The 25,709-nt window shown below is 36.6% G+C and overlaps 1 protein-coding gene and 1 long non-coding RNA gene across 2 annotated transcripts in view; one reads left to right on the top strand and one right to left on the bottom strand.

Moving 5' to 3' along the window:
* Positions 1–25,709, top strand: part of LOC140171161 (glycine receptor subunit alpha-2-like) — a 229,519-nt gene that overhangs the window by 107,050 nt on the left and 96,760 nt on the right. Inside the window, exon 4 of the mRNA XM_072194352.1 lies at positions 13,375–13,592. Within this exon, the coding sequence (XP_072050453.1) occupies positions 13,375–13,592 (218 nt within the window). The remainder of the gene's footprint in view (positions 1–13,374; positions 13,593–25,709) is intronic.
* Positions 1,025–11,197, bottom strand: LOC140171162 (uncharacterized). Its single transcript, XR_011861573.1, has 3 exons — positions 11,076–11,197; positions 8,900–9,070; positions 1,025–5,791 (listed from the first exon to the last, which is right to left on the bottom strand). It is a non-coding gene; the product is annotated as an uncharacterized lncRNA (long non-coding RNA).

A 25,709-nucleotide genomic window follows, 5' to 3' on the forward strand; every position in this document is an offset into this window, starting at 1 on the left:
CCAAGTTATTTTAGTGAAATCAAATTTATAGCTTGCTTCCAAACAAACTTGCAAACTGCCCGGAAAACTAAAAATATTTTTATTGTCCAATTTTTTGGAGTTGGTAGATAATTTTAAGTATAAACTTATATTATTAGTATATCTCATCAAACCTGAGCTCAATAGCTACTCACAGTTGGCATGTGATGGGCTTCCTGTAATATCAAAATACAAGCATGCATGCTCAGCTCTGGCGCTGGATAGTAGATTACCCCACAGATCTCTGACCAATGTCCGTGGTTCCTGAGACCAATATACCTGTAGGTATATTCGTCTCAGGTGGTTCACATATATGGATAGGCCTCCCAAAAAGCATTTTTTTCAGAAAGGAAAGTGGTAGATTTTTGTTTTACTATTAAAACCAGCTACATGTGTGTATGACCTATAATATAATAATGAAGGAATCATTTTCGATTGGGTTTTCATTTGTGTAGTTTAATGTGTTACTCTATTTTGTCTTGAAACAATTTAATTATTTTCCTGGGAAATGGACATTTTGGTTGGGCTTTATGCTGGTTTCTACAGATACAAAGGAATAACAAAAAATGACATTCTTCTTTTCAAATTTCTATGAAAATGCGTCCAAGGAAAGACACCTACATCATTGTAATAACTTTGATGACAAACAGAAGATAATTTACATGATCCAAATGCCACCTTGACTAATTCCCTTTAAGCAACTTTTTCCCTGCATTACCAGCTTCATAACCTAGATATCATTGCTTTTTGGGGTCCCGGACCCACCAAAATAGAGTTGGGACCCCCTGTTTTTAAATTTTCTGCAAGTTCAGGGGTCCCTGCAGACCCCCAGTTTTTCAATCTAGCGCTATTGCAGATATACTATTTATGCTGCATTTGTGCAACTGGGACTCACCAAACTCTACTCCGGACCCCCTACTTTTAATTTTTTTGCAAGTTCGGGGGTCCCTGCGGACACTCGAGTGTTTAGTTCTAGCGCTACCCCTGTTCAGGGAATGCTGAATTCCATTACCCCCTCAGTGACTTTAGAATGTAGGCCTACTATTTTCCCTCTGCCTTCACAGTCTTGGAAAATAGTAGACCTATACTCTCCAGATCACCTTGGGGTAATAATTTGCACAATTTTTATCATGCATCCACTTGGTCATTTGGGTGTACATTGTATAACAATGTGTTTGAATAATAACAATGAAAAAAGACACTTTATCACAAGTTTGTACTGATTCATTAATATCTTTTATTTGCTAAATAAAGCTATCTCCATTTGTAATAAATGTGTTTGTTGAATATAAATTACTGACATCATTTGCCACTTGTATTGTATTATATCATACTGTTATAAACATGACAGTGCCGAATAACAACTTACTAAATGTATAACTATAAAGCGTCCCTATTTGGCTGAGAAATAGCACTATTAATCTAGGCTATGGAGCCATTTCAACAACACCTCTCATTCAGTGGAAAAAGTCATTGAACTTTGCACTTTCAAACTAGATAACAACCCATTTAACCTATGACATACGGTTATGGAGTTCTGGGTAAAAGTGGAACATTGTGATGTCATATGTCTAACTTTGGCTCCCGGCTTTGTCTCCTCGGGGCAAAAATGAAAATTGCTCTGATTTTGTTGTGGTTTCAAAGTCAAATTATTCATCTTGCTGCAAGAAATGTGAAAAAGGAAAGTTATAACGCTCTACAAGTACTTTCTTTTTCAAGGTCAAATGGACTCAATATAGAATTCAATGCGACTCTGTGGATATTGACTGTCCTATTTTGCTTTATTACAAAGGTACCGAAACATCCTATATACATGTAGGGAAAACTATTCTTTTTCTGATATTTCATGGTAGAACAAAATAGTTATAGACCATTTTCAACAAAATCGGTGCAATTTTTATTTTTGCCCCCTGTAGAGCCAAAATTTGACCAATGACGACACAATGTTACCTATCTGCCCATAACTCCCATAACCATATGTTGTAGATAGGTCCAACTATACTTTTTTCTGAATCTTTATGACTAGAGATATCTCTGCCAAATAGAGTAAATTTATCATAATTTGCACGATGGTTACGGCAATCTATTGGAGTATTGAAACATTTTTACCAACAATTTTGTTTAAAATCATGTGCACTGCAAAATGTATGTGTGAAACTAATTTTTTTGGCCTTTGATAATTTGCTCCACAGGATATTTGATGACTTCAAAATATAAAATTAAGCTCCTTTTTGAAAAGTGGATGATTTGTGGAAACTAAACACAAGCGAACTTTCACATGGCAGAGTTGTATCAAGTCATGGTCTACACATTTATACAATGCTCAATGCTGTATAAAACATATTAAATAAGTGTGACTCTCCTAATAGCACCCCTACATATTTTTTGGAGTGATCAAAGACCCTCTTTTAAATGTATGCACAATTTGTCCCGGGCAAGTTGTAGGCTGTAAAATGACTGAAACACAATTAATTTTGAATGGCTAATGTAAGCACCCAAATAGCTAATAGGTTGAATACAATACTTGCACTCAAAAATGATGAATGATTAGAGTGTTGCCTTTTCACAAAGAAACAAACAACTGAAAAATTCCCATTACGGACAAAACCTAGTTCTGGTTTAAGGTGGTACTACACCCCTTGATAAATTTGCGACTATTTTTGCATTTGTCTCAAAAAAATAATAACACACTGGTAACAATTAAAAGCTATGTATATTATAGGGCAAGGAATCCAGTTTACTACACTGGAATTTCAGTGACTCAAGACAAGAGGTATGTTATTTATGATAAGAAAAGAGGTACCGCTAGAATGTACCTCATTTCTTAACATATATAATGAACCACTTGTCTTGAATCACTGAAATTTCAGTGAAGTAATTGGATTTGTTACCCCTATATTATACATAACTTTTGTTACTTACCAGTGTGTAGTTATTTTTTAAGAAAAATACAAAATTATTCACAAAATTTATCAAGGGGTGTAGTACCACCTTAAAGCCTTCAATTTATAATGTACATCAAGGTTTAGGTGTAAGTAACATTAAAGGAGGATGGTCAAATTTCATCGCATGATATTTCCACCATGGATGAATGATCTTGAAGTTAATACCACTGCCTATACCTCTCAGGACAGACTATTCCTTTTTTGGTACATCATAACACAAAAATACTTTTCTTTTATCTTGAGATGACATTCCAGAAACAGTTCTTTAATTTTTTTGATATAGGCCTTATTAAAGCCATATTATAACATTTTCAAACAAAATAGATTAGCATTTCTTTGCCTTAAAATGTTAGCTTTTACTGTCAGATATATCCCCTTTTATTTTTGAGCCGAACAACTACGCCAAAGCAAAGAAAATTGGAATTTACTACCAGCGCACATGTCGCCGATACGTAGCACTCGTTCGGTCATGTTGTGGTACGACCCTTTGTTGTATCACCGCGCATGCCGTGTATGTACTGTGCATGTGTGTTATGAACATCGTGTATGCGTTCGACTAATAATTCCATCGTAATAATAAAGCGCCAAATCCGGCGTTTATTCAAAATCTCGGATTTTGACAAAACTACAGCACCTAGAGTCTTGATTTTTGCAGGGTATATTGGTTCAATAAAGTACAATTTAATCGTGTAAAAAAGGGAATTTTAAAAATTCAGTGAGGGCGTCTTCCTCAGCAAATGTTATAATATGGCTTTAACAAAAACATTGACTTTATAAAATTCACACATGCCAATATGCACAAAATGATGCATAAAATCAGAGTCTCCGGCAATCATAGCATTGTGCCTAGTAAAATATTTATCAAGCATGAATCGCATGGTTTATTTAAAACAAACTCATATTGACTATAAAAACGAATAAAAACAGTGGGCTTTCAACACGGGATATTCAAAATTCCCGCGCCGATTTTGTCCAAGTGCAATGACATAATGGCTATTTGTGCTCAATTGTCATTACACTCGACAATTCCAGCGCCCTGTCATTTTGAATATCGCGTGTTGAGAGACGGATGTTTTTATTCGCTTTTATGGTCACAAAGAGTTTGTTTTAAATATAGCCATGTGATTCATGCTTGATTTGATAATGTTGTGATTGCCGGATACTTCCTTTAAAGATACTACACTGTAGTTCACCTGTCAATCAAACTCAGAAACCGTTTGTTTGTATGCATTTTTTCTTGATGATTGAAATTTCTGAACCCAGCGGAAAACAGCATGGTTAGTTTTTCATCTTTAAACATACAAACTCTCTAAAAAGTTAGGTCTTAGTAATAGGAAACTAATGCTAGAAAACAATTCCTAGAAAAGTTGCCCTTTTTTTATGAACCCCCTCCATCGTGGGCTGAAAATTTTGTGACCCCCTATCTTTGGCGGAATATTTTGATGACCGCCCTTTTGCACGCATACCAGAAACAAATTTTCCAAAACAAGTCAAGAAATGTGTGTTTGATGGAAAGGTGTGCGCAGTACAGAAACATTTCGTCGGTAGAGTGCTACACTATCGTAAGTGCAGTAGAATGTAATAGGTACCATTTGCAACATTTCAATAAATGTACCTACTTTGAACCAATAACACTAGAAAAACACGCAACTACATCTATTTTCCAAGGGTTAGCTTAGTGCCCATCAGGCAAGTAATACAGGACATCAACACTTTACAATGAGGGGATGTGCTGCAAATAATAGACCTGTGTTTTACAAAAGGCAGCTATTACATTCTACTGCAGTTACGATAGTGTAGCACTCTGCCAACGATTTGTCATTGTATTAACTAAAGATTGTGCAAAATTTGTGATGGAAAGTGTAAATGTGCACGTAGGGCACCCAAATTTTTGTTAATAGTCACACACCTTTTCACTTGTTTTCAGAGAAGAACGGCAGTCCTTGCTCAGATTGACGAGAATGTTAATGAGTGACATACGAGGAGCTTTGTTTGCGCAGACCAATGTATAGGCTCGTAATCGGCCAATCAAATTATCGTGTCTGTTGTTATGATTGTCAGATGATGGAATCAGCCAATCAGAACCCCACTACCGTGTTTACACTGTGCACACTCTCAAAATGTAAACAAGTGCTATTTTTCTTTGAAGGAAACTGTATTAATTAATTCATCCTTTTTTGGTGTAAAAAATTATGACCCTCACTATTTTTTGTATACAATTTTTATGACCCCTAGTATTCTGAAGAAAATGACAGCCCTAAATGCACAAAACAATTTGTCTTTTATGCAACGGTCATTCAACACTTTTGAGCCAACCTGAAGCATTCATCCTTGTTCACCTTAACTGATATTGGAGGTCAAGCTTCACTTCGATCAGCTTACTTTTTGCTCACAAATTTGAAGTCAACTTTCGCTATATAAAGTGATCTGTTGGGTCAAGCTTCACCATGCATCCAAAAGGATTTTCATTGTCTCACCATTCATGCGTTCAATTTGTCACCATCAGTTCACGATAATAATGCCTGAAAGCGAAAGCCAAGTTTGACCTTAATCATACAAATGCTTTTATTAGTTCAAGCTTCACCCAGAAGTTCATTTTGATAAGTCCAAACTTAATCATGGTAAAGCGGTATCCAAGATGAAGAAGAAAATAGTGAAGCTTGGCGTGGCTTGAGGAGGGTACTGAGTTCCAAGATTCATAATGATGCCCACATTAATGTCTTCTGGATCTTATCGCGGGATAGCAACCCCTGTAAATTTATTCCTTATATTTAAGATGCTGGCTTCTGTTACAGTATCCACATCAAGTTATGAAGCAAGTGTGTATGCTGTGGACAGAAAAAAAAATACAAATATTATTGACATACCTCTGTGGCAATGTTCTCATTCCTAAAACACTATTACAATGTACCAAATCATTGTATATTATCTTCAATTAATTATCAACAAGAAATCAAGGGCTCGAGGACATAACATCATAACTCAAAATTGCTAGTTTGAGTGTACTGTGTAAATACAAACCATAATGAATTAAAGTTTTAACTTCAACACTACACTATTTTTAAGCTCACCTGGAGCGTTTTCACTAGTCCGACTAGCGTCTTCAGCAGATGGTGATGCTGTGTTGATATCTTGTCTACAATCGGGATATCTCTCACTACCTATGACGTCATTCTGTCAATCATAATGACGTCATCAGTGAGAGATATCCCGATTGTAAACAAGATATCAACACAACATCACCATCTGCTGAAGACGCTAGTCGGACTAGTGAAAATGTTCCAGGTGATCGAAAAATAGTGTAGTGTTGAAGTTAAAACTTTAATTCATTTTATCTACCACTACGTATGAATATCCACTCGTATACAAACCATAATCTATATGATTTTGTGTACATTAAAATGTTCATATTAAAATCTCATTTTCATCACAACGATACTGTTGCGTATATAGGGGGTGCTTTCCCTTTCCCTGGTTCTGGAGTAGGGTGCATCTCATGCCCCTCATGTCAAGCAAATTACTTGTCCTTAGTCTCAAAACATGCTATTGGTCAATATATTAGTGCATACCAAATTTAAAATTATTCCGAAGTCATAATAGGGGGGCCTCCGTAACACTGAAATTGTTGGTCAGGTCAATGACCATACCCTATGCATAAGGCAGCTATTTTGATATGTATGGTTAACGTTAGAAATTATTGCTGCCTTATGCATTTTGGTTCATGTATATAGTTAGGACTTTAAATGAATCAAGATGTTAAAAAAGTCTCAAAATTAAACATTAAGGGAGCTATCTACAAAGACCAAGTTTATGTAAACACAAATGGCTGCTTTGTGCTGTCTTTACTGTGTAATTGTGAAATTGCTAAAATATTTATATAACTTTCCTATTTGTGCTAACTTTGACCTGTTAGGCAGACTTGTGATTACACACTTGCATAGAGACCTTGCTCAATTTGATGAGACAACACACACAAGCCTGATGAGGGTAGCCTTGTTCAAGGCCTTATAAGATTTCCTCCCTGCTTGAACTTGTGAAGTCAGTGAGGGCCACAGATTACGGCTATCATTCAATGACTGTGCGTATGCTGAAAAATTGAACTTGGGCTCAGTTTTCAAAATGCCAAACGGCCTTGTCTCGCCATACGGGCTCGCAGGCTCAACCCGAGTTTGATTGTTCAGCTTAATACGCATGATTATAAGCAGCCGCCGTCTGTGACTGTCATATCATGGACTTGCCAAGCTCAAAAGTAGTGATAGGATTCAAGTGCTGGTCATGAGGGAGGACACTTAGAGGGCCTTATGAACAAGGCTAGCCAGAGGGCTGAGGTTCTTCAAATCTTGAGATCGGATATCTTTCATCGGCACTCGCAGGAAATCAGAGCTGGGTTTTACTCCACGCTCAACACCATCATACCATTGAGGGCATTAATTGAGTGATGCTTCAGAGTGTCCACTCTTCAACATTCTGGGGGAAAGGAAGTCAGGACCACATTGTTTATCTCTGGAATATGAAGTGTGATCCAAGGATCATGCACATTACACAGCTAAATCAGCAAGGGCTGCAGCTAGATGCAGTCATTTTTGTAGACACTGATGACAGCAAATGGCAACCAATTTTGTTCACATAAACTTGGCCTTGTTATTTTTTTAGTAAGACTGTTATTTTGATCATCTTTTATTCATTGATAGTAGTTAGTACTAAGTTACTAACTACATGAACAAAATGCATTTAAGGCAGCAGTCATTTCTAATGTAAACAATGCATGAATAAAATAGCTGCCTTATGCATATGGTATGGCTATTGACCCCAAAAACGACTTTGGAATAATTTTAAATTTGCAATGGGGACAAGACATTTGTGTGCATTAGGTGATGAGGGGCACGAGATGTACCCTATTCTGGAGCCACTGATTTTGTTTCTAGATATTTGTGTAACTGCATTTCACAAAATGACCAAGTGATAATTTTTAATATGGTATTATACCTATATTATTCCACATTTTACCCCTGTCCTTACACCATGTTTATACTCAACATGAACTCGGGATGGAATATTTTGCACACAAGAGAAAAAGCTTTTTCCCAGTAAGGGCCAAAATATTTGTCTCAATTTTGATGAGCAACCATGGCAATCACACATGAACAGTGGCGTAGCGAAGGGGCAGGGGGGACACATGCTCTGGGCACCACTCCGCCACATTTAGGGGGAGTGTGAAATGACAATAGATTTCAAAAAAGGGGTTGATGGAACTAACTCAACATAATGCAAGTATCTATTAGGTGCAAGTTGTGAGTGTTGCACGGGCGATGTCTTATGCCCGGGGGATCACTCGCATACCAAAGTGGTATGCATGCTCGTCCCAGCACCTCAAAAATGGACCCTAAGTGGCGTAATCAGTGTAGAAAATGTTCACCCCTTATTGGCGTAAGGATCTGTAAATCTTACCCCTAAAATATGGCGTAATTCGGCGTAAGAAACTTAAATGGACCCCTATATGGCGTAAACTCTAAAACGAATCCATTGAAGTTGAAAAAGATACGGTACCCTAAACGTCGAAACTTTACCTGAAAAGCACCTTTTTTTCTAAAAACGTCGATGCCGCCACAAGGCCAAAAATCAACCCTGTTTCGACGTTTTTTTTGGGGACGAGCATGCATACCACTTTGGTATGCGAGTGACACCCCGGGGTCTTATGGTCACGACCGTCACATATTGCATCCTTATTTAACTCCCCCCTTCAACTTGTTAGATTCTTGAGCGCTCTGGGCCCAAAATATTGGGTCAACAATTAATCATTTACGGGGGAAAATATTTCCGTTGGTACTTTCACAGCTTTGGGGCGCATCCATTTTGTATCCTTGCCCTGGGCGCACAACCCCCTAGCTACACCAGGCAACATAAAAAGAAACATATACGGGAATAGCTGTTCTTACCAACAATGGCTGGTGTGTGTCATTCATGGTCTTGTTTGATCACATCTAATCCTGTTCTGCCCCACTGTAAAAATCATCCATCAATCTTCTACATAGTTTTGCAAATGTCTTCTCCATATCCAGTGTACTTGGAAACACAAACACTGCCATGCCTGGAGTAAGCTCCACCATCTGGAAGTATAAAAACAGTTCAGTATAATTATAACACTTACTGGCAAAGTTCATAAAGATTGAATAAAAGTTTAAAAAATTGGCTCAAATTTATTTAGCTGTCAACGTCACACAAGTAGCCTACAGGTACTGTATTCACCATAATTAGTTCCCTTCTCCTAATAACCACCCTTAAAGAAACTTTTGAAAGACAGCTGTACAACTAAATTCATCAAATGTCTAAATAAAAGTACACCTCAGTTCTAAACAGTGGTGGCACTACTAGGGGACAGGGGGCATTTGCACGTAAAAAATAATTTGATTAAAGAACATCCATGGATCACTTTGCAGGGTCTTAAGCAAGATTTGAAGGTTTGGGTGTGTAAATTGAAAAAACTGGGTGTGTAAATTTAAACATTTGTGTACAAAGTATAGGCCATGTGGGCAAAGCAAAAACTGGATGTGTATTTACAAATTTGGGTGTGTAAAACTGCTGGCTGCCCAAGCCCTAGCTTCCAAGACTATTTGTGGTACTATTTGTGATTTATCCCTCAGAATGGATAAAATTAAAATTAAATCAAATGCCTTGATCAAACTTCATCCAGCAGGAATATCTCCAATATTCTACATTTCAATTTTTTATTTACGATTTAGCAAAGGAATATACTATAGATAATGCATGATGTATATATCGAATTATCAATGATGTATTTTATTGACACTTTATTGACATTTTATATAGGTAAAATTAACCGACGGCATAATAATGCCCTTCCTGACTGCCATTCTGCCCTTTTTTATGTCCTCTACCAACGGCTAAAATAGGACAAAATATTGATGGCGTCATTTGCACCTCAAATTTTTAAAAATCGATAGCTTCACACAGGGGGGACACCCCTCTGGCTCCCCTTCCCCAGGTGCTAAAGCAGCCATTGAGTGGCACTTTGCTGTTTTCTTGTATTTCATGTGGCACTTCAACATATTGAGGAAGCCTAAATCTACATGATACATGTTGTGAACGCAGCGAGCAGGAAATTGGCGAAGTGTTTCCGTAACTGTTTTCCTTTATAAAGCCATTTTAGAGTGTTTTATTTAAAAGGCGCCCCTTACTTGATAACTCTAGCTTCGAATTTGAACACGATAGTTACGCATTCGATTTCTAGAGTACCGTACATTGCTAAAATGTTTTTCGGTGGGACAGTGGTGCAATCTTTTGTTATATTTATTCTGTTTAAATGTTGAAATTTGGATGAAAGTTATTTTGATGAGTCAACTACAGTACGGTACAGTATCTTTTGAGCAAGATTTGCCTATTTTGAACAGTCTAAAATTTTGCTAAAGTTTAATTTTAGCAAAATTTTTGATGCGATCGTCTGTCGTGATCAGCTGTGTTTACTACTTTACTTCTGATGGAAGTTCCATTGCTTTACACGGTACATGTCATGCTTCAGCGAATCCGACTAGATTTTGAATGCAATGGTCTCTAGAATGTGTGCCAAAATCACTTGCTCCCCCGGCTTGCCAAAATTGCTTGCCCCACCCCTTTCGCTCGATAAAAATTTCTTGCTGCCCCCCCCATTTTACCACCAGGAATTTTTATAGGGGGGTGCTGATTTTGATAAAGTGGACTTTTTTCCAGGTGGGGAGGGGGGAAATTTTGCATCGCACCCACCCCCACCCCACAACCCACAACCCCCCCCATGCCCGGGCTCATAATTATTGCACAGCCCCTTACGTCAGACAGCCCAGACCGAGAGAATGCTTATAATCTGGATCTGGATCTGGATTGGTTACTCCGTAATAATAAGCAGGTACCTGCATCTCAACAGAGGTCTTTATCCATGTTATCATGTTTTAGTACAAGGAATTTATACGATGTCCTCATTCACAAACTGATACTGTCCGAATTTTGAGCCATACAAGTTTACGTGGTAAAACTAATCATGTTTATAATATCACGAATAAGCTTACCCGGGCTAAGTTACTAAACACACGTCACACATATTTTTAGAAGTACCGTACTTACTTATAAGTGATAGCTGCAAACGACACCTATTTCTTTATCCAGCCAGGCATGCAATGATAGGCCTATCGGTCGCCTATAAAGTAATATTGGTGGATGAATTATTCACTAGAAAGAATAAGATTACTGGAATTCTTCATCGCATTTACGTACATGTACATGTACATGTATCTATCATGTCTATCCAGCTGATTCGTTGATTAGTCTCCCACCAGTCGTAAACCAAACTGGTTACGGCATGTATAGCAAGCTAACGCGGTCATAATATCGTTTTAAATTGAAAGAGATGAATTTCCCCTCAAATTCGCATTTTGAAAAGGAAATTTTTAACTTTATCTGGCTGACCTGATAGCTTATGATTTTCTTAAACAAAATATGGCAAAAAAATTTTTTGGAAAAATTTTTGGAGGGGTCTTGGACCACGCCCATTCCACCTCCCTTAAGGCAGCAATGAATATACTAAAAGTGATATTTGGCATCTGACTTGGATTTTTGTATTGTATCACGGGTATTGTCTCAATAAGGGTGAAATGTTTAATTTAAATTTTTCATGAGATGAAAAGTGAAAAACATAAAAGTCACATTAATACCAATACGTCATCTTGCTGACTTTGTATGGTGTTTCACTGGCCCTAGAGACCTGCAGCTTGTATAGCAAACGGGCCCTTAGTGACTTTCGCGAAAGGATTTTAGCCGATTGCTCGTCTGATTTCGCACGCAGTTCATGTCTTGCTGCTAACGGAAGCTAGCAGGCAATCGTCTCCTTCATCTTGTAAACCTATGTTAAAATGCACTATCACTCCCTCAGTGAATTTCCAACTACTGAAATATTAACCATGGATGTGGTTAAGAGACATGTAATGAAGCGGCACTTCTTATTTATTACCTGATAGCTTGTCAGCATCAATGTTGTAATTGCCTTAATCCGGGGAGAATATGTCGTTATTGACAGATATGCAGATAAAAAGAATAGAAAATGAAAGCATATAAAAAGGAGGGGTAACATCGCATTCTCTCAGTAAAATGCATGTATGTTGCCATCTGCAGATATTAAGTAAAACTCTTTTCTAAATTTCACGGGAACTGTTATTTCAATTTTATTTCCGATTTCAATAGTTGATGTGTGTAGGACGATGATTTATTCTTGGTTAAATTTGCAACGGCTTTTGGGAATTACAGTAATGGTCTATTACGGTGGGCTTCTTGATAATTGGTCTGCACAAATTCATATAGACACAGCTTTGTAGAATATCGACAAATACTAGCAATATGATAAAGAGTAACATAATTTCAAAAAAAGTCTCTTTATATTTCAAGGTTACCTTAATAAATTTTTACCCGACAGAATGCCATGCACGTTTCAATCAGGTAATACATGGATTGCAACAATAATTACTCCCGTGCATGAAATTCTGACACATAATTGAAAAACTGTACAAGGTATATTGGGATTAATATTTTTTTCGCAACTCCCGCTCTGGAATGGCTATTGAAAGGTGTGTCTATTAAGAAATGAAATTAAAGCTTTATTACGCTTTAAAAAATTGTTCTGAATAAAACCATGGAAATTTCATTAAGTCCGTTTCATTGTTCCGTTTGAAATCAATGGATCTCTCCTTATTACGTCTCTAATTGATTTTTGTCAAGGTCATAAATCGCCGGAATTCCTTAAATATATAGTTTCAGACTTCCAACATATACCTTCCTCTTATAATTAAAGAGTAAAATATAAAGAAAGTGGTTGAAATTGTTAAGAACAAAGATCTGGTGTCTTACGCATGTACGTTGCTTGAATAATTCAAGGTGCGTATACATCATCATAATAACGATACATGACGTAGAGCATTCATTGCGTAATATGAGTATCAGAGTCATATTAACAGTACATATTTTTACTTTAAATAGTTACACATAACGTAATTTAAAGAAAATTAATTCAACTAATAATTAAAAGATAAGGTTACAGAGACGTAACAGTTTGTACACAATTTAATGAATGTAAGGTTATGGACTAGGTAAAGTACGGTTGTTGTTGTTGTTGTTTTTTCGAGGTTTTTTTCTAGACATGGAGTTCATATGGTAAGAAATAATGAACCATTCAGATGTGAATTTAAAAATGGTAAATGTTCACATTGTTCTACAAAGAACTCGTGGCTTCTTTTTGGGACTCGGGAGCACGAGTCCGTAAATCCGCTAGTGTTCCTATACCAGTGATATACAAGTAGAAACAGTTCAACCATTTTGTTCTCAAAATTACAAATAAGAAACATTCAATTTTTTCTATTTCCCATCTTTTCTTTAGGACTATACTATTTCGTTCACACTCCATTCCTCCTGGTATGATTTACGACTAGCGCAGAATGAGACTGAATCACTGGTAATACGAGGTACAAACATAGACAGAATTTGGAGGCCGGACTTATACTTCCCTCTGGAGAAATCTCATGAACTGCATTTTGTAATGGGAGACGATAGGGTTGTGAGGTTACTACCCAATGGAGAAGTTTGGTTCAGCACAAAGTAAGTCATTATAAGTATATTTTTTGCTAATACTAGATATGTTAGGCACCACGTTCAATTTGGTCCGATAGAACTATCGGTACCCGGTTAGGTACCTATAACTCTTAACATCACTCCCTGGAGATATAATAAATTGTATCAAGCATAATAATTAACAGATGCATAGTGTTATTGTATATCATTTAAATAAAAAAACACATGCATTGTTCAAATTGTCAGGGTACGATAAAAAGTGCCGTCGGTACCGCTTCGGGCACCGATAGCGCTATAGGACCAAAAAGATGTTGTGCCTTACAACAATTCAGAGATACTTGGTACAATAATGTTTGCTTACTGCTCCACATGTCATTGACCAAATAAGCATAGATATTGTTGTATTTGATGATAATAACTGTGCTTTTGATTAAATACGTCAAGTAATTCCTTCTTGAAGTGTCTATTGTCCTACCATAGCGCCATCTGGTAGCATAAGTATACTGACTATGGTTTCTAAATTCGACTTCCTGGCGTTACAAGGATCTAACAGGATCCAGTACTTGACTTTTGGTATGAAGCCGTTTTAGATTTATTCCTCTTGGGATCGGTTACTACAAACGAAAACAGTCTAAACGTGCACAAAAGCTAGCATGTGTTGGAAAATGTGGTTTGGCAGTGATGGATCTCAGAAAGGGGTTTTACAGAAAATTAAAAAGAAGATAATGTGCGATATAAATTGAAATAACCATTGAGTATTATATAATGAACAAATAATAAAGAAATTAAAATATTCATCTTTTCAGTGAGTGTCATCATTCAAATTCATATTTGACAAGAAACCTGTCGGAAAGCTTGACACTTAACGAGAAATGTGATTAATCTTCTGTGTTATTTTGTATTGAGTGTAAACACATGGCGATAACACCCTCAGGATGGCAGAGAACGTCACAGACGGCCAACCTATTTCTTCATAAAACTAATTTGACTAACGTATTTCTTGCTATCATGACATGTAATGATTAGGGCCAATCTAAGGCCCAAGCCTTATGCCCATTTTAGCAGAAAATATGACTTACCTCATTAACTGGGGATAGGGTCAGTGATCAAAAGGATGCTGAATTATCTTTCATCCGGGTACTTGCCTAAAGGTCAATGCACGTTATGTCAGGAAATACAATTACTTTTGGTTCAGTTATATCAATCGAGGTTACTAGAAAAGAGAATTGAATAAAAACTATTGACTTGCGTAACAAGTCATCAACAGATTCAGTTTAGTTTAATACCTTTATTGCACAAATATATATCAAAAAGCGGTGTGTGGTGCAAAAGGGCAACCCCGAACAGGCACGCAGGCCCACTGGATGGGGGCCCTTATACACACACCAAAAAGAAAGAACTAAAATTACACAGTACATAATTATAAACATGTTTAAAAAACACTATAAAATACATTAAAAATACAATATAATACTAAAATTGAGTTGCCAAAAGACATCGCAAAATTCAATAAACATTAGTGAAATTGCACAAGGTAGGTAAACTGATAAGTTCACAATCTGCAAATGTTCCCCCGCACAAATCCAAGAACACCTCGGCACAAAGATCCCCTGCACACCCCAACGACGCCCCGCACCACACCGTAGCACTATATCAAACTGACTGATAAACTCTCACACTCCTCGTCTGATTCCTGCTGGAACTTGACGTTGGTGGCATCAATTTGAGAAAGTACCACAGTGCAGCACGAAACGCCACTAAGGCATGCCTAAGACCTCCATACCGAAGCATTCCTGGACCTGTACAGAAGAAACATTTGCAAATTGTGAATTATGAACAATCCCGATGAAATTATTAATTTTATGCATACTGACAGGTGAATTTGAGATGTAGTAATTAAGGAGCTCGGATTTAAAATATTTGAAAATTTGAACGTTCCTGACGTCAGCAGGGAGGTTGTTCCAGGAGTTGTACACGCGGTTAAAAAATGTCTCCTTGAAAATATTGGTATTGCACTTATTTGGAATAATTGTAGGTGAGTCAGAGAATCTTAAAGAAATAGATCCAGTGCCACGGAAATTCACTCTATCTTGCAATGAGATAAAAGACATGCCATGTAAACCCTTGAAGAGCAGGATGTTATCTTTAAACTTGCGACGGTCCTCAAGACTAGAAAGGTTGAGTTCAGAAAGACGCTCTTCATAGGGGGCAGAACTTTGAAGGATGAATCTGGTAGCACGCCTTTGAACTCTTTCAATGGTAGTAATGAGACCCTTAGTAGATGGATTCCAAATTTCTGACCCGTATTCCAAAATAGGTCTGACATGAGCCAAATAAAGAATTTTACGAGTAAGTGGGTCTTTTATCTCATTGCAAGTGTGACGGATCAAGCCCAAAATACGGTTAGCTTTGCAAATCATATGATTAATATGCATTTTCCAATTCAAATTATTAGTGACCATGATACCAAGATCATTTTGACTAGTAACAGAAAGTAAATTGTGGTTACCAAGTTTATAATCAACAGGATCAACATGGTGATGTTTACGAGTTTTGACCTGAAGCACCACACATTTTTTTGCATTAAAATCAATATCCCATGTTTTACTCCAGTTAATCAGAGCAATGAGGTCATTTTGCAGAGCCACTTGATCATCAATGGAAGAAATTGTTCTATATAATTTTGCATCATCCGCAAAGAGAGCAATGCGTGTGTCAGGTGGGACACAGGATGGCATGTCATTGATGAAGATAACAAAAAGTAAGGGCCCTAGGATAGAGCCCTGTGGGATCTCATCAGGATCAGTGTCAAAACTGAATGAAGACTGCAATTGAGAACTGGTCATCCAATCACCTATTGATTCCCCTAAGGCAGAAGACGGAGCAAGCCAGATATAAACGCTAGGACAAGAAGGCTATAGGGATAAGGAAGAAAAGGGCCCAGGGTTGTTTGATGTCATGTAGAGCTGCATTCATTTTTAAGTAAAGTTCAATACTGATAACGATGTTAACCTTAAACCTTTTGTGCATCTTTGTAAAGGGTAGGCACTTGTACTTGTATAATGACAGAAGTATCAGAAAATGAGTAAAAAGTAGCAAGGAACGTTTCTAAAAACTTATCTTGAAATGAAAGGAATAACTCATATTATTGGGCTGAATTATACTTCAAATATATGTAAGTAGCGTCCTCAATATGCCCCAAATATACAATTTATAAATAAAAATTACCACAGAAAGGCAGAAAAAGATGAAAAACCTGATAAAGAAAGGAAAATCTGTGTTTAAAATAGTTAAAAAGTACAATTGAAAATTATATGACGTTTTGTTAGAACAAAATATTAAATAATCATATCAAACGACCGTGCACCCACCATGAACAGAGGCGAATGTCAATATCAACTTTTTCACTTACTTGTAATGAGCTGCTATGTCGTGTGTCAAAAACCCATCAAAACATCCAACAGGGGAAAAAGCAACCGGCAACATTCAGTGCTTACAAAGATAACAGAGTGGTTATCGAAACGTACACAGAAAGTGCAATTTTTTGGAACAGAAATAAGAACCTTTTGATTGGCTGATATCAATTATTAGAAACATCTCAAAAAAAGTAACTAACCCCCCTTAAATAATGGCCATTATTCAAAAAGGGGCTATTGTATTACAAATCTGTAAAATGCGTTGAAAGCAGAATTTATTTCTGCACATTTTGACATCTCACTTGTAGCAATTGACTAAATATTGACGTCACAGCATACATTTAAATCAATGTAGCCCAAGATCTGAAAGTTGCTGGAAATCTGTGCAATGATATCTGAGTGTTTTTGCATTGTAAAAATATGTGTGTAAGTGCAACTTTCAAATCTGGACCTCAGTACATTAAATTGACCGATATTTTATTGTTTTCTGGGCTGTCAAAATGCGCAGAAATAAATTATGCTTCCAACGCGTTTAACAGATTTGCAATACAATAGCCCCTTTTTGAATAATGACCATTATTTAAGGGGGTTAGTTACTTTTTTTGAGATGTTTATTACATTATACATACAGATATTGACGCGGAATTTTGTTTTCAGGTTATTTCTATTCTTCATATAACATGTTACAATACGAAACTTGAAGCCATATTCAGAGATATTTTGTGCAAATAAGAGAGGTCCACTAAGTGGTCAATAAAGCATACATTTTTCCAATGATGATAATTAACTTCTGCACCTCTTTTCTGATTCGACTTTAATCCTGCCTTTCACGTAAAGGCAGTTTCATACTAATTCCTCTTGGGGTTGGTTACTATGGAAGTAAACATTGCAAATATTAAATAAAGCTGGCGTGTGTTTTTGCAGTGACAGTTTTCTGAAAGAGTAGGTAATGTGCGATATAACGGAACAAACCCTGAATATATTGAACAATAAAAAATGATTTAAAATATTCATTTTTTCAGTGAAACTCCATCATTCAAACCCATTTTTGACAGGAATCCTGTCGGAAAGCCTAACACTTATGTGAGAAATGTGATTAATCTCCTAAATGTGCTTTTGTTGAATGCAACAACATGCCATTAACGTTTTTAGGATGGTTCCGAGTGCCCCAAGCGTGACTATAGTAACATGTTACATGCTTTGATATCTCTATGGCTTATGATGAAATGTGACACCTATTTGACATCGCGTGCTGAACAAAGTTGTTGTTATAAACTCAGTGTACTCAGCAAGAGCAAAATCAAGGTAAACTTTCCTGTTTCTGGATGCCCTCGCAAAATATTTATTTTAATATATAGATCACTATCACATACATACCAAGCAAACACAATATCTTTTCGACATTATTCACAAAAGGTTGACAGAAAACGGTTAAATGTCGGGTTATATAAAGGACATATAAAGGGCATAAAATATTTTCATAACATTCAAAAACTGAAAAGATACTGCAAAATGTACTAACATAATGTTATTTCAGTGTTGACGAAATATTTGGTAAAAAATGTTTGTAAAAACAACATTTTTTGACATTTTGACACCATTTAAAAAATGTCGTTTTATTGTGTTATTAGATCGCCTTTACCAATACCAAAAACCCAAAATATAAACCGTTTTTAACGTTTTAAAAACGTCTTGTTTTTGTTGGGAAATCACCCCACCCTACACACATACAATATACAATTAAATTAGTAGTAGTTGTCTTATACAAGTTTATTATTCAGATGATGATTACGATAAACCAATGATTCTAATTTAATAAAGTGTCACATGTGATCAGGAATATTGCTTGGAAAAGAAAACAATTTAATCGATTGATTAATTATAAATCCAATATAGTAACCTAATTTTAACTGTCCGATACAGGCAGACTAATATAATCTGTATGTCTGGACTAGTTATCATTATCAGTCATTCAGAATTATTCAGCTATCACTATGACAGCCAAAGTCTATCTATCAAATACTTAATCAAATTACTTCAACATTTAGTTGCACATACTATTAAAAACAAACCTGTTGCTGCTAATTTTACACAAATACTGTCTCTAATTTCAGTACAATCTATATTAATTGCAGTTCTGTTATAAAGAGCAAAGTTATTCTGCGAAGTATGGAAAAAATATTTTGTAGAAAACAAGGCAAATGTCAAACCAAACAAAACGGAAATCAAAATAAAATAAAACAAAAACCAATAAAACTTTTTTGTCATATTATGTGACATTCACCCGAATACGCGATAAAGAATGTGATTACGAATTGATATGACAATCGCGTCTTTTTTCATATTCCCAAATATCATATTACCGTATTAACGTTCCTTCCTGCGTGAGCGTGACTATTATTATTTTGAACAGTTGTGGTATTTATGTCATTGTCATGAGAGGAATAATGCAATTTTGTTTACAGATATCAATTGTTATTACGTGCTTGGTGTATCTGAGAGCTCCAACCTACCTTATCTTATCAAAATTTCCGTTAGATGGTTTTGCCAATTGATTATTATTCCTTAGGGGGTACAAATTTAGATGTATGCATATTTATGTTTACACAGGGGTCAAAATTCAAAACAAATCGACAAGTCGTGACACCTTTGGTTGGTTGGTAGGTCGTTCGGTCGGTTGGTTGGTTGGTTGGTTGGTTGGTTGGTTGGTTAGTTGGTCGGTCGGTCGTTTGGTCGGTCGGTCGGCCGGTCGATCGATTGGTTGGTTCCTTGGTTGGTTGTTCGGTTGGTTGGTTGGTTGGTTGGTTGGTTGGTCGGTCGTTCGATCGGTCTGTTGGATGGTTGGTTGGGTGATTGGTTGGTTGCTTGGTTGCTTGGTTTGTTGAATACGAGACAGGTGACAGAAGTACAGGTGAGGTATCCAGTTCGATTCCACAACCATTCATATCTATCACCTGTTTTATTGTATTATCATGCGAATTGACACGTGGTACCTTACGGAGGCCAAAATGTTACTTAAATGCGGATGACTATCATCATGGGTTGAACGCTTTTAGCAATTATTGCTATAGAGTGTAAGTAAGTTAATCTTTATAAGTTAAAATGCCGCCATAGATGTTTCCGATATTTAAACAAATTTTTCGGAAAGTAGTATATTGCCGTATCAGGAGCATCGAACTTTTGAATATGAACAATAAGGATGTTTTCAAATACTTCTTCAATACATTCACACATATCATTATGATTTGTACCCTTTTAAAAGTACGTAAAAACATGCGGTAACATGAACGATATTAAAATATTTATATTGAAGAAATAGTGATGACGGTAAACGTATACGTTGATTCATAAATCATCCTCAGATAGATCATTTATTCAAAACGCTTTCACCACTGTTTTGAAACAGCCTATTTAACATCTATTTAGTCATTTGCAACATGCATACACCCGCAATATCCGGCTGAGCTACCACAAAAGCCATTAAATAATGAAGTGTTTACCTTACGTAGAAATAAAAGTATATGGTAGAGCTACCTCAATCTTCCTCAGACGTCTTAAACGGTAACCAATTTACTATGTTTATTTACTTTAATGTTAAATGATTCAATAACTGTCTCGACTTAAGAGCCCCTTACATGAGTGAAAGCTATTAACCACCGTGTTGCTTTATTGGAATCAATTGGTATATAATGCCGAATTCAATTTTTGGTTCATATTATGGTTTTATTATTACGCGCTTTTGAAATATTTTGTGTGTACTGGTGCAATTTTGTAATATGTGTCAGTTTTTAACTAAAAACTGCACAAAAAGTAACGCAGCTGTTATAAATATGCATATAGCGTAAGAACTAGTAACTGCGTTCACAATATTTCAACATAGAAAGAATTATGATTTATATACGTGCATTTTGATATCTCATTTGTCCAATTTCCTTCAATATTAACAACACAGCAGTGTTTTTAAAGAGAACTATCCAAATTTAAAAGTTGCAGCTATTTGTATTGATTTTAAGTCAGCGCGAAGATAATGGAGGGTTTTACGTACCACAAAATGCTTGCGTAATAACCATTGATCGCTGTAAACGGCTGTAAACTTTTAAATTCGGGAATTTTTCTTCAATCAAAGGCACTACTGTGCTGTTAATATTGAACGACATTTGACAAATGGGGTATCAAAATGCGCGTAAATAAATCATCCTTCTTTCTATGCAGAAATATTGTGGAAACAATTATTAGTTCTGAAGCTATATGCGTTTTGTGCAGACTTTATAATGTTATACGCAGGAAATCCTACATTTTAAGTTGCTTATTACTAATAGTGCACCAATTGAGGTACTACAATTTCAGCTTTATTGCTTACATTCTTCATCCGGTTAAGGTTCTATCGATATCGTTAACAGATGTTCTCAGTTATTCTAGAATGTTCTCAGTTATTCCCTTTTTCGTGTGAATACCTCATTGAGGTTCTATAGCGTGCTCATCCCAAAACATGTTACTGGAAAGGAAAAATATTGAATATAGTAGGAACCGTTTATTGTACTGTATATCGTTGAAAGCCTTATTGTATATACAATGCTACTTAGCCCATCTAATTTAATTGCCTACTTCCAAAGGTACGGAGGTTAGTTCCATTTAGTCCAAATTGTACCAATGCTATGCCATTGGATTGAATTACAGTATAAAGTACCTTGTAAGATAATTTACACCATTTCAGGATAAAGTAATTTTAAGTAATAGAAATTGAAAACCCTGGATAAGTGAAGAAGTTATCCAGCAAGGTCAAACAAGAGAAACTTTCTGATCCAACCAAACGGAGCAGATATAACTTCCTAAATCGTGAAATTAAGCGAAAAACCAAAGGATGCCGTGACAAGTGGCTTAAAGACTTATGGATCAAGGTAGATCAAGCACATCAAGCTGCAAAATCCAAAGAAGTCTACTCAACAATCAAGAAAATTACAAAGAAAGCAACCACCAAAATGCAAACAGTGAAAAGCAAGGAGGGAGAAATACTCTCTGAAGCAAATGATGTCAAAGAAAGATGGAAAGATAACTTTCAAGATCTGTAAACAGAACCCAGTTAACAAAGATCTCGCAAATAGTATCCCCCAAATGCCAACCTCTGCTGAGGAACCGGACATCCTATGCGATGAGATCGTCAGCTCAATAAAGAAACTTTCCGATGGAAAAGCCCCGGGCTACGACAGCATTACTGGTGAAGAACTCAAAGCAGCAGGAGACATAGGAGTTGATATTATACACAAATTGTGCAAGAAAATTTGGGACGAAGAGGAGTTTCCCAGCGACTGGGGAAAGGCAATCATCACCCCATTTATAAGAAAAAGGACAAGCTAGACTGTGGCAATTACAGGGGAATCAGCCTACTTAGTCACTCATGCAAAGTTCTCACCCTAATTCTTCAAAGACGCATCATGAAAAGGGCTGAAGAAATCCTTTCAAAAGCGCAAGCGGGGTTTAGACCAGGCCGGTCAACAATTGATCAACTGTTCACCCTGAGACAAATTATGGAAAAACACCTCGAAAAGGACAAAGGACTCTTCTGCTGCTACATTGACTTCGAAAAGGCCTTTGATTCTGTGTGGCAGGAGGGCATGTGGAAGGTACTTGGATTCTTCGGATTCCCCAACAAAATTATTAAACTCCTTGAAGCACTCTACCGAAAATCTGAAAGCGCTGTAAGAGTGAACGGAGAGTTAACAGAATGGTTCACAAGATATGGAGCGCCAAAGACATACAGAGAAGCACTAAGATCGAGCTCTACAAAGTACTTACCCTCTCAATACTGCTGTATGGAGCGGAAACATGGACTCTAAAGAAAGAAGATGAAAACAGACTTTCAACATTTGAAATGATGTGCCTTCGTAAAATAATGGGGGTGTCACGTCTCGACAGGATCAGAAACACCACCATTCTCAAAACCCTTGACATGGAGTTTACCATCCTGGACAGAATATCAAAAAAAGACTCCGATACTTCGGCCATATCCAGAGAATGCCACCATCACGTTTTCCCAAATTAGCATTTGAGGCACATATCCATGGCAAACGCCCAAGAGGGAGACCACCAAAAAGCAAAAAGATGAAGTAAACATCAACTCTTTGGTCAAAGCTAGCAGACTAGCTCAAGACAGAGGGAAGTGGCAGGACATCATGAAGCAGATGGCACCACTCAACCCCAAGTTGGGGTGAACGCCATAGGTCAAGGTAGGTCAAGAAATTGAAAAAGATTGATTTATACAAAATGCATAGAGATTTAAAACCTGAACTGCCATTTTGAAATACTGCTTTAACTATGTTCACCTTGTGTTGCTTGTAACATTACTCGTCGAGTGGTCGATAGACGTCCCAATAAATCGGACTTAGTCACCGGTCAGTTCTACAGAATAGATCTCCATGGCTAACAATGGAAATAAAGACTTAGTCACCGGACCGCGCCGGCCAGTTAAAGTACATGCCCTATCACACCACTCCACGCCATACATAAATTCTCCCAGTCACATTTCCCAAATATGAAATTAAAATTAAAGTAAAATTTTAATTTACTTCTTTTAAATTTTGGCAGAGGCGGGGTTCGAACTCACGGCGCACGGCTTAGTACTCTATGAGCCTAGCGCCTTAGACCACTCGGCCACTTGTCTTGTTGTTATTCATTTGAAACTTATTTAAAAATATAATCGCAACTTCAACATAGGCCTACCACGTGACAAGCAAAGACAGAAAACGTATTATATTTTGGAATTTTATCTGCTTAAAACATTAATGTGTATTATAATAGAGCTACCGTTATTTATATTGTTGAATTCTCAAGCGCATCATTTCGAATTGGGTTTGGAAGATACATTCTCCTAAAGCCCGATACTGACTCCACCTGTACATTTTAATTTCATCGCGCGATGCTGAGATGTTTGAAAAGCATCGCAGCATCGCATACCGCTGCGAAGTGGAGTCAGGATCGGGCTTAATTCGAACCACCAGCATCCATGGTTCGATGTAGAGAGTCTTACCTATTCAGAGGAAATACACACCTTATTGCCTTTTAACAATAACCAATGACACTAGCACGTAATTCCAGTCAAGCACCAATCTTTAATCCTATTGTTGAAGAGGATAATAAACTTATACTTATGTATAGTATTAGTAAAAAGCTTAAGTCTTTGTTTGGCTAAATCCTGTTCAAGTGGTGGGTTAACCAACAATTAACAATGAGAGGACATTCCTGAACCTCGTTCAGTTGGGGATGATTTGAAGTGACCGCCAATTATGACCATTTGATATTTAATACAGCTCAACTGATCGTACTTTTCCTACATTCGACCTTGCATGATTTTTGAGTTGACACAGTCATGAAAATAACTATAGATACTTGACAGACCATTAGTAGCCCAGTTCTGAACCTTTTCATTGATCATTCATAACAATAGGTATCTGATGGAGCAGTGAAGATAAGAAGGGGTCCGCTAAGTGGTCAATAAAGCATAAATATTTCCATTGATGATAATAACTGCTGCATTTCGATGACAAATGTTGAGTAACCTCTTTTCCGCTTCGACTTTATTCCTATTAGGATCTGATACTCGCCCTTCTTTTCACGTAAAGGCAGTTTCATACTAATTCCTCTTGGGGTTGGTTACTATGGAAGTAAACATTGCGTTAATGTTAAATAAAGCTGGCATGTTTTTTTGTAGTGACAGTTTTCTGAAAGAGTAGGTAATGTGCGATATAACGGAACAAACCCTGAATATATTGAACAATAAAAAATGATTTAAAATATTCATCTTTTCAGTGCAACTCCATCATTCAAACCCATGTTTGACAGGAATCCTGTCGGAAAGCTTGACACTTATGTGAGAAATGTGATTAATCTCCTAAATGTGCTTTTGTTGAATGCAGCAACATGCCATTAACGTTTTTAGGATGGTTCAGAGTGCCCCAAGCGTGACTATAGTAACATGTTACATGCTTTGATATCTCTATGGCTTATGATGAAATGTGACACCTATTTGACATCGCGTGCTGAACAAAGTTGTTGTTATAAAACTCAGTGTACTCAGCAAGAGCAAAATCAAGGTAAACTTTCCTGTTTCTGGATGCCCTCACAAAATGTATTTATTTTAATATATAGATCACTATCCCATACATACCAAGCAAACACAATATGTTTTCAACATTATTCACAAAAGGTTGACAGAAAACGGTTAAATGTCGGGTTATATAAAGGACATATAAGGGCATAAAATATGACGAAATATTTGGTAAAAAATGTTTGTAAAAACAACATTTTTTGACATTTTGACAGCATTTAAAACATGTCGTTTTATTGTGTTATTAGATCACCTTTACCAAAACCAAGACCCAAAATATAAACCGTTTAAAACGTTTTATAAACGTTATGTTTTTGCTGGAAAATCACCCCACCCTACACACATACAATATACAAGTTTATTGATGAACAGGAGATGATTACGATAAACCAATGATTCTAATTTAATAAAGTGTCACATGTGATCAGGAATATTGCTTGGAAAAGAAAACAATTTAATCGATTGATTAATTATATAATAAATCCAATATAGTAACCTAATTTTCACTGTCCGATACAGGCAGACTATTATAATCTGTATGTCTGGACTAGTTATCATTATCAGTCATACAGAATTATTCAGCTATCACTATGACAGCCAAAGTCTATCTATCAAATACTTAATCAA

This window comes from Amphiura filiformis, chromosome 15, assembly GCF_039555335.1.
Source record: "Amphiura filiformis chromosome 15, Afil_fr2py, whole genome shotgun sequence".
Classification (NCBI taxonomy): domain Eukaryota; kingdom Metazoa; phylum Echinodermata; class Ophiuroidea; order Amphilepidida; family Amphiuridae; genus Amphiura; species Amphiura filiformis.